The sequence below is a fragment of the Ascaphus truei genome, chromosome 7 (assembly GCF_040206685.1).
Source record: "Ascaphus truei isolate aAscTru1 chromosome 7, aAscTru1.hap1, whole genome shotgun sequence".
Lineage (NCBI taxonomy): Eukaryota > Metazoa > Chordata > Amphibia > Anura > Ascaphidae > Ascaphus > Ascaphus truei.
Window position 1 is genome coordinate 93,611,230 of NC_134489.1, and position 14,076 is coordinate 93,625,305.

Below are 14,076 nucleotides of genomic sequence, written 5' to 3' on the forward strand. Positions count from 1 at the left end.
TTATGTCCACCATAAAATCAATTAAAGTGTGTCACAATCGTCAACTTGGCATAGAATAAAAATAGCCTCGATAGTGTTTAGCGCATAATTAAGTTGCTAGGTATCAACACGGAAATGTATTGATGCAGCACTATATAGGTAATATTGTCAAAGCATGGCAATTATAAATTATTTTACACATTGATATTTATTAGCACTAACTATAAATAAAAAACAGTTTTGTTTGAATTGTAATTTTTCAGGTATTCAACAAGGATGGCGTCAAACAACAAATTGTGTCATACAGTATGTATGAAATCTTGATACATAGTTTTTTTTAAAGATTTGTTTTACTTTTTAGTGCAGAAATGTTGATGCACGACAAAATGGAAAATGAACTCTTAGTTCATAGGCCCCTGATCTTTTATACCTACTGGACTATTAATTCTATTCATGTAAGTTACAACTTGCATTGCTTTATTGTATTTGTAAATACATACCTCTTTACCCTTGGTGCGCTCCTGTGCTCTCTTTTTTTCCTAGTGCAGTTCTTGCTTTAAAGCACACAGAAGATACAGGACATCACTTTTCAATTACTCCAATTATGGAAACATAAGACAGATCAGTAATGAATGCAGAAATAAACTGCTTTTAAAATGGTGAAAGAGTTTCATACACTTTACCCGTCCTTTTGAACCATGAGGAACATGCAGTATTGTATAGCGAAGTCCCAAATGAAAATGTTTAATTATGCTTCTATTTGTATTAGATTTTCTACATCAAACTTCTACTGCTATACCTAAGCATATATGGTTGATGCGCAGTTCCCGGTGGAACTGATACTAATGGTTTTGTTTGAATCATTCTGCATGGGTAGCTGCAATACAACAAAGCCACATTCAAGCTCCCTTTCCTCCACTCGATCTATTTTACGCATAGTGTGCTGTGATTGCTTTGGGGCCCATTTTCATTTCCTCTAGGAAAATTAGAATTCCATGCAAAGGAAAATGAACTTTCATATTCAAGACGATTCCAGGAAAACGAACTTTATGCTTCTGTAATTTCACATGCTGAACACGTGTACAGCATCCCCCTAAAAAGTAAATGTTCTTTTTGCATTAAAACTTAATAAACATTTATGAAATGCCCTGCCTTCTTAAAGCTGTGAATGCATGCTTATGATATCATTCATGCAAATATTATTCTTTGAAGTCTACCATATTAATTAATTAATCTGATCGCAAATAGTGAAAGAAGATGCTAACAGTGGTTGTATGGATTAGTCTTTCTATCTTAAATACTGTGCTATTTTTTCCCTAATTACAGTCATTAATCAACTTCATCTGATAATTCTGCAGTGAGAGTATAGGTAATATCCAAATGAAAAATGTTGCAGAGGAGTTTCTGTTTGATGTAGCCAAAAAAGAATGAATATTCATGTGAACACTGTTTTGTACTGGGGAGTGGGGACTAGTGAATAAAAGGGGTGGCGGAGTGCAAAGAGATCGCTCTCTAGGAGTGTACTATAGGTACTGCTGTGTGTAATTATAGATACTGAACATTTTGTTGCTAACATGGCAGGGTATAATTTCTACTTCACATAACTAGCAGAGTCACAAAACAAAGCATTACAATTCAAAGGGAATGAAGGACATTGTTCTATGTTTAATTTTCTAAATGCAGTTAAAATTTGATTAGTTTACTTTGTTCACCCTTTTGAGATAGTGTTTGCTTTTGTTGATCATCCATGTCTCATTTATATATAGTTTATTTAATGGCCACTTCATACAAATGACCTTCTATGTACTTCGGAAGCATGGACAAGAGATTTAGTTGACTAATTTCAAAACTATCACATTTATGTCAACTTCTAATAATAATTTACAGAAAAAAAATAGTCTGTATACATTTTTATGTATTTTTACATATGTATATACTAAGGCTGCGCTTATTGTGCCGGCGACAGTGGCGCGACATCGCATCAAAACAAATGCATTGACGCTGTCACGTGCGCTTCTAGTAAGAGCGAAGGCGCGGCGGCTTGGTCGCGATCGCTGGAAGTCATTTCAATTTGATTTTTCCAGAGAGCGTGACGTCAGCTTCACCGTCGCCGGCACTATAAGCGCAGCCTAATACTAACACAGCTCATTACAAGCCTGAGGTACTGTAGGCACATGAAGTTCCTGCTTCTGGTTAATAAGTATTGTATGTCTGTCGTTGTACACAAATTCATCGTCCATTGTTGCCTTACAGAAATAATTTGAGTGTTTCATGGAGATTTGCTAAAGCCACTTACTCAGCACTGTGCAACTAACTCAGCAGTTTTGAGAGAAGCTGCCAAACCATACAGCATTGCTGCCTTGGGACATAGTAAAAGCCGTTACACTTTTAATTAGTTTTTCCTACATAGGTTACGCACAAATTACAAGGCAACCTAGATTCTTTCTTCAGTTGACCTATCAATGCCAAATTACTTACAAATCTGTTTAAAATTGTAATATTTTTTGAAGCCATCACATGTTACAGGTAATGCTATATGATAGCAGCCATGGCTTAAAGACAAATTAAATTTAATTCACTTTGATACTTTACATTTTATTTAATTTTCTCTATTTTTTACCAAAATTGCTTCAAACCCTTGCACATGAAAACATTATGGAATATGTTTCCTAAAGTGAATGAGATGCTGTGTTCTTTTTCTTTCATGTCTTGGCAACTTATCCTTTGATACATCATTAAGTGATGTCTATGTATTTTTTTTCGTCTTCTTCAGGTCAAGAGAAAATAGTATTTAAGTGTCCCATGAATCATGTTGCTTGCATCGGCACCAACACATGCATTCATTTTTCCAGACTATGTAATGGAGTTTACGACTGCACAGATGGATACGATGAAGGCGTTCATTGTCGTGGTAAGTTTAATTTGCGAGACGAAAAAGTAATTAGCAAGATTAATTTTCTTATGAAAAGTATGTTAAAAGAAAAATGAAACCAATGTTACCATATTGACACAAATCAACTCGTGGTTTGATTCATTTTGTGCGGCATTGACAGTGTTTTAGTTCAATTACATTACAATATGGTATACAGTATAAGCATTGATATTACAGGAATATAAAATGCCAGTAGAGGTGTAGGGTGGTAAAATCAGAGCCGGATGCTGTTTCTTTGCAGAAGGATGTGGATATATTTGACAGATTTTTTTTTTTTTTTATTTATTTATAAAAATATTTTACCAGGAAGTAATACATTGAGAGTTACCTCTCGTTTTCAAGTATGTCCTGGGCACAGAGTAAAACAAAATAATACATGGTTACAAATACAGTTACATAAATGAACAAGGTATACATTATATACAAGACAGTGCATGCACAGTTAAAGAAAATATATATTATGAGCGTATGAAACAGTTACAGACCAGATTAAAGTGTGAGACAGCCTTAGATTTGAAAGAACTTAAGCTGGTGGTGGATATGAGAGTCTCTGGTAGGTTGTTCCAGTTTTGGGGTGCACGAAAGGAGAAGGAGGAACGTCCGGATACTTTGTTGAGTCTTGGGACCATGAATAGTCTTTTGGAGTCTGATCTCAGGTGATAGGTACTGCATGTGGTAGGGGTGAGGAGCTTGATCAGGTAGCTGGGTAGCTTGCCCAGAAAGTATTTGAGGCTGAGACAGGAAAGGTGAACTTTGCGCCTAGACTCTAGTGATGACCAATCTAGTTCTTTGAGCATTTCGCAGTGATGTGTGTTGTAGTTGCATTGAAGAACAAAACGACAAATTGAATTGTAGAGGGTGTCAAGTTTGCTAAGGTGGGTTTGAGGAGCCGAGCCATATACTATGTCTCCATAGTCAATAATTGGCATTAGCATCTGCTGTGCAATACGCTTTCTGACCAGGAGACTTAGGGAGGATTTGTTCCTGTAAAGTACCCCTAGTTTGGCATAGGTCTTGGTTGTCAGGGTATCAATGTGCATCCCGAATGTTAAGTGGGAGTCAAACCATAAGCCCAGGTATTTAAAACTAGTGACAGGTGTTAGGGTGGTTTTAGCGTTGGTTCTAATCAGGAGCTCAGTCACTGGAAGCTTTACAAATTTAGTCTTGGTCCCAAATACCATTGTTACCGTCTTGTCAGTGTTTAAAAACAGTTTGTTTTGGGAAATCCAGTTTTTGAGTCTCAAAAAGTCAGACTGAAGTATGTGTTGAAGGTCAGAGATACATGGCAGATTTAGATCAGGGGTGCTCAGAGATACATGGCAGATTTAGATCAGGGGTGCTCAACTCCAGTTCTCAAGTTAAGTTGTAAGTGGTGTATATAACCTTGTATGTATCTAAGTCAGGGGCAGACAACTCCAGTCCTCAAGAGCTACCAACAGGTCAGGATTTCAGGATACACCTGCTTCAGCACAGGTGGCTCAATCAGAGGCTCAGTGAAAAAATGAGCCACCCGTGCTGAAGTAAGGACTGATTGAGCTACCCTTGTAGTAAGAAGAACTTTAAATATGGGGTACAGTTTTCAGCACTTCAACATAAAAATTGTAATTGAACTTGATAAAAGGGCTGAACAAACAAACTAATAAAAATGAGTTGAATGATTGGCTTAAGAAGAAAAGATATCTATATTAGAGTTGTTCTACGAGGCGTAGAAGATGGGAAATTATTGGTACTGTATATACAAAATATATCCAAGATCAACACAAATGACTTGGACAGCAGCTTCCCACCCCGGGGGTAGTGCAGTAAACACTGGGCCATTATCTGGACTGATTTCACTGGCAGCAAAGTAAAGGATAGTAAAGTTCAGTGAGAATGTGGAATTTACTACCTCTGGAGATAATGGTAGATTCAGTCAATATGTTAAAGAAAAGATTGTGTATCGTCTGCATACATGGTTATGCCAGGCAATTATTCACCTAATTCATACATTTATTTGAGTCAGAAAGATTTTTTTCCTGTGGCAGGTATAGTTAGAAATATTAAATGGAGTTCTTTATTTTCCTACTTATGTATCAATATACTGTAAATACATTTAGGCATGATTATCTCACCCAGTTAGAATTTAGCAAAGGTTGAACTTGATCGACACTAAAGTGTCAATGTATCATTTCATGCACATATTTCACGGAGATACTTTTGCAAAGTTATTTGGAAGTCTGAAATATTGAGCACTATATTCTAAAAAGTACTAACTGTATTATATTGTACAGCTACAGTATAGAAAATGGCAATCGCTTGAAATCTTGCACATTAGACAATGTACAGTAGTAAAGAATTCATTGTCAGTTTGAAAAAAAAAACATTTATGTTAGTACATTTGTGTCTGATTATATTTCTTACTGTTAATTTGATATGTCCTGAAAGCTGCCTATTAGAAATGGCCACATACATAATAGAAGTTCTTTCCTTCTGATTAGTAGACTGTAGTGGGTTATTTGGCCTCAGGGCAATACATGTATTGCATTCTCCTTTAGCACTACAGGGGTACTGCAGATAACATATAGTGATACATGTATTCAGTACTTCCAGTCAATATTACATACTGTAGTATGTTACTTATTGTATTGTATTGTATATCTTTATTTGTATAGCGCTATTAATGTACATAGCGCTTCACAGTAGTAATACACATGGTGATCATATAAATAACAAATAATATAAATAACAGGCCATAATATAAATAACTTATATGTAGACATACAAATCAGTAGCATTTAACAGGCATAATGCCTGTTCAATGAATGTTCGTATGCTTCATATTTTTCACAAAAATATCCCATTGGGTTGCTTTGGAAGTCTCATTTTTCATTTAACATTTTTCATAGCAAACTACACTGGGACCCTAGTTCATTTTTTTTGCTGGAGAACATCCAAATTTAGGATTTTATTCATTCATTTAACACAATTGCCTCAAAAGCTCCAAGCAGCTTTACTGCAACATGAAAAGTGCAATAGTTTCTCTAACACATACAGTAAACATTTGGTGCAATGAGTTTGGGAAGACGTTCTTTTATTATTGAAATATGATTTTTTTAGTTAAACTGTTGAAAGCAGTGTCATTTAATGAACTATCTCTGAAACAGAAATGCACTGTCTACAATGCTGCTTGAATAAAGCCGCTATGTTTGAAAATATTTATGTCATGGGGTTTGAATGAATAGTGGCATTGTATATGTTTACTTTATTAAAAAAAGCTTTCTCTTACCCGGTTTTAAAAAACTTTGTAAAGAAAAGCCAATCAATGAATGGTGCCATTTGTTCTCCAGTTTTATCCAAGATTGCAGTTGTGAGACCTTAATAAATAAACCCCGTAATTTATTATATTTAGGTGACAAACATAATTACAAAAGAGAGTCAAGATTGTTGTGTGATTGGGTAAACTTTCTTTAAAAAGGAGTTTTTAGGTATGAAGTTTCCGTTGTGTATAAATAAATGTTTCAGTAGTGGGGTATGTTTCTAGGTACCTAGCACCTAAATTAACGTTGCGTTATTTATAACGCCTATCTGCTAAAGTAATTAACATAACATTAACCCACTGTGACTGTTTAAATAACGTATGGTTATTCTGTTTCTGGCCATTAGTGCTAATGTTATGCAAAATGGTTGTTCCCCCTAACATCGCGTATGTACTAAAGGCCGTTCAGGTTAACGCAGGGATTAAACCTGTCGTCATTTAGGTCATACTTTAAGGGACGTTATCTCCACTCAGACACTGAAATATGATTTTGGTAGAAGAGAGAGACAGTGACCTATTTTATTAGAGCCCCAAGTGATATATATACAGTATCCCCTGAAACCAACCTTGAAACAATACGTGGAGGGCTGGGCTGGCGTAAAGGCGGTGCTATCAGTGCCACAGCACCGAGCCCCGCACTTACGGAGACCTGCGCTCTCCAACACAACATTTAAACTGATTTCGGGGGAGAGCATGGGGCCTCTATAAGCTCCAGCATCTCCTGCTGCTCCTCATCTCCGGCATCTTCTCCTTGTGATGACGCGTCGCTATGACAACGGAAAGTCAAACGGTGCCATGACTTTACATGATGATGTGTCACAGAGTGCCGCTTTGTCATGACCCCGTGACGTGTCACTATGACAATGCGACGTCACATTATGCGACGTAGCTCAAGGAGAGGACGGAGAAGGTAAGAGGCCCCATGCTCCCCCGGCACCGAGCCTCACCAAAACTCACAGCCGGCCCTGAGAGACAAGTGCTCAAAAACAAGCATACCTGAGATACCGGGAGAGATATGCTAATAGGCGTCATTACAATATACTTTGCATATCCTATTAGCATATCTAGTGCTGAATTAACCTAACGTTAACCTTATGCTAATGAGTTAAAAAAAAAGGAAATTTTTTCATATAATTAACTTAGTGGAAACCTGTTAAATTCAGGGGAAATAAAATCCATTACCAATTTCCAGTAGGTAACTTAATGTTATTTGCCCTGATCTGGCCCTTAGAACCCGAATCTGTTACTGTGCATCTTTTTGTTGCTCTCTGTTCCGCTGCCCCCTACCCCTATATTTCTGATCTTTACATTACTGCCCTTCTGCATTGTACCTTTGCAAGCTAATCTGAAGGTCGGGGCGCTATCACGATAGCGTCTTGACTGGCCCTCTCACTTGAGGAAGCACCTTTAATGATATCTTTTCAGTCCTTATAAAAAGGTACTCACTTTGTTCTACATAATTCTAAACTGCCTAATACTATTGCAGAGAATAATATATACAGTAGAAACTATTTATACTTTTGTGTAAGTTAAAAAAAAAAAAGTTGATTGTTATTGGTATGTGCCTGATACGATATTGTTATATGTACGATCGATCATTCCATCTCAATACCTATTTTGAAAATCATTGCTTCCAGTCCCACGAGAGAAATTAAAGCAGATTATTTTAGCGACAGAATTTTTTTTGACAAGAAGGAAACCAATGCTAAAAACCTTTTTACTGTATTTAATAGTTCAATTTAGCAATGTCATTTTAACAAGGGAAAATAATATAGTACTGTATGTTATTGCTATTGTGCTTATTGAATCTTGGAAAATCAGATGCAAAAGAATACGCTTTGATTTTCAATGAACTACGAAATGTGAGCAAATGATATTTGGGTTTTGAGGGGATTCTATTCTACTTTAAATTGTTTATGAGTTATAGAATAAATCTGAAAATGGTTGAACTTAGTGGATGTTACATATTACTGTAGCTAAAATGGGTATTGTTCTGTCCTTCTTTCTAGTTAATTTAATTGATATTATAGTCTAATAGTGTTATTAACCGTTTACCTTTTTATCTCAAAAGTATTGGCTTCAAATACATGTGTTTGAAACATATGCAATCAGTCCATTCTTACCTAATACTTATTTAAAGTGTTTTTAGTTTAGGTATTAGGTTAGTGCTTGCAGATTTTACTTCTGATTTAAGCAAAGTCTCATATCAGTAGAATTCACACATCATTTTAATATATATTTGTAATAGTAAAATAATATATAAGTAACCCCTCTTTATTTTCCCTTGACTAGCTTATATACACCAAGCTAGGGGTCCAAGTCCTACTCCCTGTTATAACAGTTGAAACCCATATACTGAGCACATAGTCCAAAGATCAGACAATATGACACAACACCTGGCCTGGAGTAAGAAACATATTTATAGAAACCTCTTATTACTACAGATATATCACCATAAACGTGATCCACAATCAGAGAATCATGTTCATGGTATTACTGTGTATTTAAATGCTGTACAGTTATGTACCAATGTCTCTCCCAGTTCCTCTCGACACCGTGTTATGAGGGGGCCCGTGTGTTGGTGCAGGACAATGTTGGAGCTCTTATTACTTTTAGTGTAACCATGGCAGGCCTGTTCTTAGCAAAGCCTTCAGTACCCTTTTCTGTGTCGGAGGATGCCTTCCTTATTTACTCATGGCACCTGTAATCCGATTGGTGGGGCTCGTTCTAAACTCAGATGAACCGCCTCAGCTCTTTCTCTCAGGGAGTGCTATCCTTCCGTCTCCGTTGCCTTCTCTGCTCCTTGATGTTCCGCTGGGCCTCCTTGCAGGAGGGCCTGACCGTGAGTCTCTCCCAGTCTGTCCTGAGATCACTTAGTCTACACCCAGTTCTGACTCTGTGTGCTGTTTCACTCCCTCTTAAAGATTTCTCCCCTCTTAGTCCCTCTTCTTCCAGAGCCTTTCCTATTGGCTTCTTCTCTGTCTATCATGAATCATGTGTCAATGCCACACTGGTTAAGAATCTGCCAGGGGGCAGTGTGAGTGTGTAGCAATACACCATACAGAGGGTTACACATACATTAACTGCATACATTAATCAAATGTATACTAAAATAAATACAGTAGGGTAATCTACTATATGTTAATGTTTACAGCAGAGAATGTATTTCTATAAAATACATACATTAGTCAACTCTGATATCTACATGATAACTTGACTTTGGAGAAATTGGAGGAAACGTGCTTAATTTTATATCTGATTAGCATGTCTCAGGTCGAAGATATGCCAAGCACAAAAACATTAATCCAATTTTCAACCTGAGAGAATTGCTAAACAGATAAAGCACAACCTGAATATATATATTCCGGTTGTGCTTTATCTGTTTAGCAATTCTCTCAGGTTGAATATATATATATATACATTTGTAATTACGATATGCAATATTTTCTACTAATGTTTATTGATTCGTAACAACCTCAAACAAATTTTCTAGAAAAGCTTTACTTCCGAACGTTACAACATTTTCTGCATTTTTGTAGATATTGTGTAATACACTTTGAGCAGATATAAAATTGTGAAACTTAAAAACAAAATGTAAACTTCTACTCCAGTATTTATTTAATTAATACATGCCTACATTTATATTATGCACGTATTTGCTCTGTGATGTAGTTTATGACCCATTTTGCATGAATGCAATATATTTGTTTATTGTCACAAATAGCAATATCTAGCATTTTGCAAACAGTTTCAGTTCTACGATTTAGGTTTAATCCTAGGCAGACAAGTTCTATACCAAATAGCAATTGGATAGAGAAGCATGTCACCAAACAGTACAAAAGACATTTAGTTTTAATCAAAATTCCCAGGCAGCAGGAGAACAATAAAAGTGCCAGAGGCAAGGTGTTCAGCCGGTGTCACCTCTTCACATGTATTTGATCGGGTTTGCGATCTACCTTGATAAAATAATTACACGTACGTATCTTTACATATCAGTGTTTTGAGTTAAAGTTTCTCTCAAACAATGAGATACGCACTATCTTACACTGGGGGTATCAATAACTTGTTGGTCCAATAAAAGGTATACCACCTACTCCTCTGTTACTATACTGGGGATAAAAGTTTAATTTATGTGATTCCTGTTCAGGTTAACATGCAGGAAAGTCTTGCTCGATGGCAGTTCTATCAGTGCAGTCGTACCGTGCCGCGCGGTTACAGAGGCCACGTGCTCTTTCCCACAACAATTTACCTGATTACCAGGGGAGAGCGCAGGGCCTCTGTATCTGACTCTTACCTTGTATCAGGCTTCTCCTCTCCGGCATCTCCTCCTGTTCCTCATTTCTGTGACGTCGCAACGTCATAGAATGCCAGAACGTCGTTGAGATGAGGAGCAGGAGGACATGTGCAGGTTAGAGGCCCAGCGCTCTCCAGCTGAACGGAGCCATGCTAAATTCTAAGCTGGCCCTGCATGCAGGTCAAGCCTCTAAGGGGCACATGCATCAAGTGCTGGTACACGTTATCACAGCCATTTCTGCGATGACTCCCATTGTCTTGAATTTATTTATTTATAAATGTTTTACCAGGAAGTAATACATTGAGAGTTGCCTCTCGTTTTCAAGTATGTCCTGGGCATAGAGCTATGATGACAGATACATGGTTACAAATACATAGTTACATTAAGTGAACAAGGTTATACATTATATACAAGACATTTCATGCACAGCAGGAGATAATATATGTTAAAGGTGTATGTAACAGTTACAGGCCATATTAAAATGTGAGACAGCTTTAGTCTTGATAGAACTTAGACTGGTGGCGGCTGTGAGAGTCTTCAGTATGTTGTTCCAGTTGTGAGGTGCATGGTAAGTGAAGGAGGAGCGGCCAGATACTTTGTTGAACCTTGGGACCATGAACAGTCTTATGGAGTCAGATCTCAGGTGATAAGTGCTGCATGAGGTAGGGGTGAGGAACTTGTGCAGATAGACGGGTAGCATGCCCAGAAAGTATTTGAAGGCAAAGATGAACTTTGCTTCTAGACTCAAGTAATGACCAATCTAGTTCTTTGAGCATTTCGCAGTGGTGTGTGTTGTACAGTAGTTGCATTGGAGGGCAAAACGGCATATTGAATTGGGTTTGGGGTGCCGTGACAAATACTATGTCCCCATAGTCTATAATTGCCATTAGCATCTGCTGTGCGATATGCTTTCTGACCAACAGACTTAGGGAGGATTTGTTCCTGTAAAGTACACCTAGTTTGGCATAGGCTTTGAAAGTGAGGGTATCAATGTGCATCCAGAATGTTAAATAGGAGTCAAGCCATATGCCTAAATATTTGAAACTAGTAACAGGGGCTAGGATGGTATTAGCATTGGTTCTGATCTGGAGCTCATTCTTTGGAAGCTTTAAAAATGTAGCCTTAGTCCCAAATACCATTGTTACAATCTTGTCTGTGTTTAAAAACAGTTTGTTTTGGGAAATCCAATTTTCAAGTCTCAAAAAGTCAGACTGAAGTATGTGTTCAAGGTCGGAGAGGCTAGGGCTGTGTGCATATAAGATTGTGTCATCTGCTTACATGTATATTGAAGCTCCCTTACAAGCTGTAGGAACATCATTGATGAACAGTGAGAAGGGTATGGCCCCAGAACAGAGGGGCCTGGGCGGGGGGAGGAGGGAATGACTCAGGTCCCTACCCTTCTCCCCCCTGCCCTCTTCTCCATTTCATCTATCTTGAGCGGGTCTCCCCCCTCTCCCACTCCCCCCCGCTTTCCCCCCTGCTTTCTCTTCTCCTTTCCTTTCTCTTGTCTCTTGTATATCTGTCCTTTCCTACTTTTTATCAGGGATTTGAAACCTGTTGTCTACTACATGAATCCGAAGGCTCAGTTTGATATCTTTCATGTGTAAACTTGGGGAATCATAAAACGTACTGTGAATTTGTACTCAAAAGAGCGATATGTCCACTATACGTTCATGACTTGCACACTGTACACTGCATAATGTATAGTGTCTTGAATGCTTCATGACCAATGTAATGTGAAAAAGTGTATATCCCTGCAAAATCAATAAAAAAGATTGGAATAAAAAAGAAAGCCTTTGCAAAATCTAGGCACCAGTAAGTTGAATGGGAATTAACGCCATACACTAACCCGCAGTGATTCTTAATGCATTTTCTCCATTGTTCCTTGGTAAGATGAAGCTGGAATCTTGGAAGTACAATGACAAAGATCAATGTACCGTACTCTTTTATAAAGCTATTCATAGCATACAGTAGGAATCTCTATGCTAAATGTTTTGTTTTCAACATGTAAAGACTTGAAGCCTTAGAAAAATAAATGTGAAGATTAACCAATTTGGTGTAGAATTCCACATTTTAGCATATTTATTTATACAATGTTTTACCAGGAAGTAATACATTGAGAGTTACCTCTTAAGTATGTCCTGGGCATATGTTATGAGTTATGATGAAAAAGAAAACATGGTTACAAATACATAGTTACATTAAGTGAACAGGGTATACATTATATACAAGACATTGCATGCACAGTTAAAGATAATATATATTATAGGCGTATGTAACAATTACAGACCAGATTAAAATGTGAGAGAGCTTTAGTTTTGAAAGAACTTAGACTGGTGGCGGCTGTATGGGTCTCCGGTAGATTGTCCCAGTTTTGGGGTGCACAGTAAGAGAAGGAGGAGTGGCCGGATATTTTGCTGAACCTTGGGACCTTGAACAGGTTTTGGAGTCAGATCTCAGGTGATAAGTGCTGCATGTGGTAGGGGTGAGGAGCTTGTTCAGATAGATGAGTAGCTTGCCAAGAAAATATTTGAAGGCAAAACAGGAGAGATGAACTTTGTGTCTAGACTCAAGTTATGACCAATCTAGTTATTTGAGCATTTCACAGAGATGTGTGTTGTAGTTGCATTGGAGAACAAAATGGCATATTGAATTGTAGAGGGTATCAAGTTTGTTAAGGAGGGTTTGGGGTGCCGAGCTGTATACTATGTTCCTATAGTCTATAATTGGCATATGCATCTGCTGTGCTTTATATGCTTTCTGACCAGCAGACTGAAGCCAGGTCCCCGCTGGCTACTGCAGCGCCCGCTGTGGCGGACGCTGCAGGGACAAGAGCCGCCCCACAATGGGGCCAGGCCTGATGCGATGGGGGTCAGCCGCACTGCATCGAGGGAAACTCCTGCTCTCAAGAAAATTGAGAGCAGGAGTCGCGACAGAGCAGTAGGCCATGCCCCCGTGGTTTAGCCAATGAGGGCGAACCTGACGGGTGACATCACGGCCGCGCCCTGTCACTCCCCCGTCACCCACCCCTATCTTTCCCCCTGTAGCTGAGAGATTGGCCAGTAGTTTGAGACAGTGTTTTGTCCCCCCTTTTTAAGATTGGGACAACTCTAGCAGTTTTCCAGGTCTTATGGATATGGCCTGTAGACAGGATAGCGTTGACTAGGGAAGCAATTGGTTTGGCAATGGCTGGGGTACCAAGGCTTAGAAACTTAGACAACTTGGGACAAATTTAAAATTGTGTTGGGAGAGGGCGGGGCTATAGGGGTACTCTCAGAATGAGGTTAATTTTTGTGGTTTGGTTGCGTTTCACTAATAAGTTAGTAGCACACTAAGTACAAAGTAATGATTGAATGCATTTGCAATGTCAGTTGGATTTGTCAGAGTAATATCCTCCTTAATGATATTACTTGGTTGTTGATGGCTAAAAGGCTGGAATATATTGTTGATAACCTTTCAGAATTGTGCTTTTTCATGTCTTATTTGCCTTGTGCACATACTGTATTCCGCAGGCATCTGTAGTTATTAAGACCCTTGGTAGTACCAGTTACTTTGTAACTTTTCCACAAGGCATCC

The 14,076-nt window shown here is 38.1% G+C and overlaps 1 protein-coding gene across 1 annotated transcript in view; it reads left to right on the plus strand.

The window, feature by feature from the left end:
- The window catches only part of LRP1B (LDL receptor related protein 1B), a 1,102,312-nt gene that overhangs the window by 365,941 nt on the left and 722,295 nt on the right, over window positions 1-14,076 (plus strand). The window contains exon 3 of the mRNA XM_075610066.1: window positions 2,753-2,890. Coding sequence (XP_075466181.1) covers window positions 2,753-2,890 — 138 coding nt within the window. The remainder of the gene's footprint in view (window positions 1-2,752; window positions 2,891-14,076) is intronic.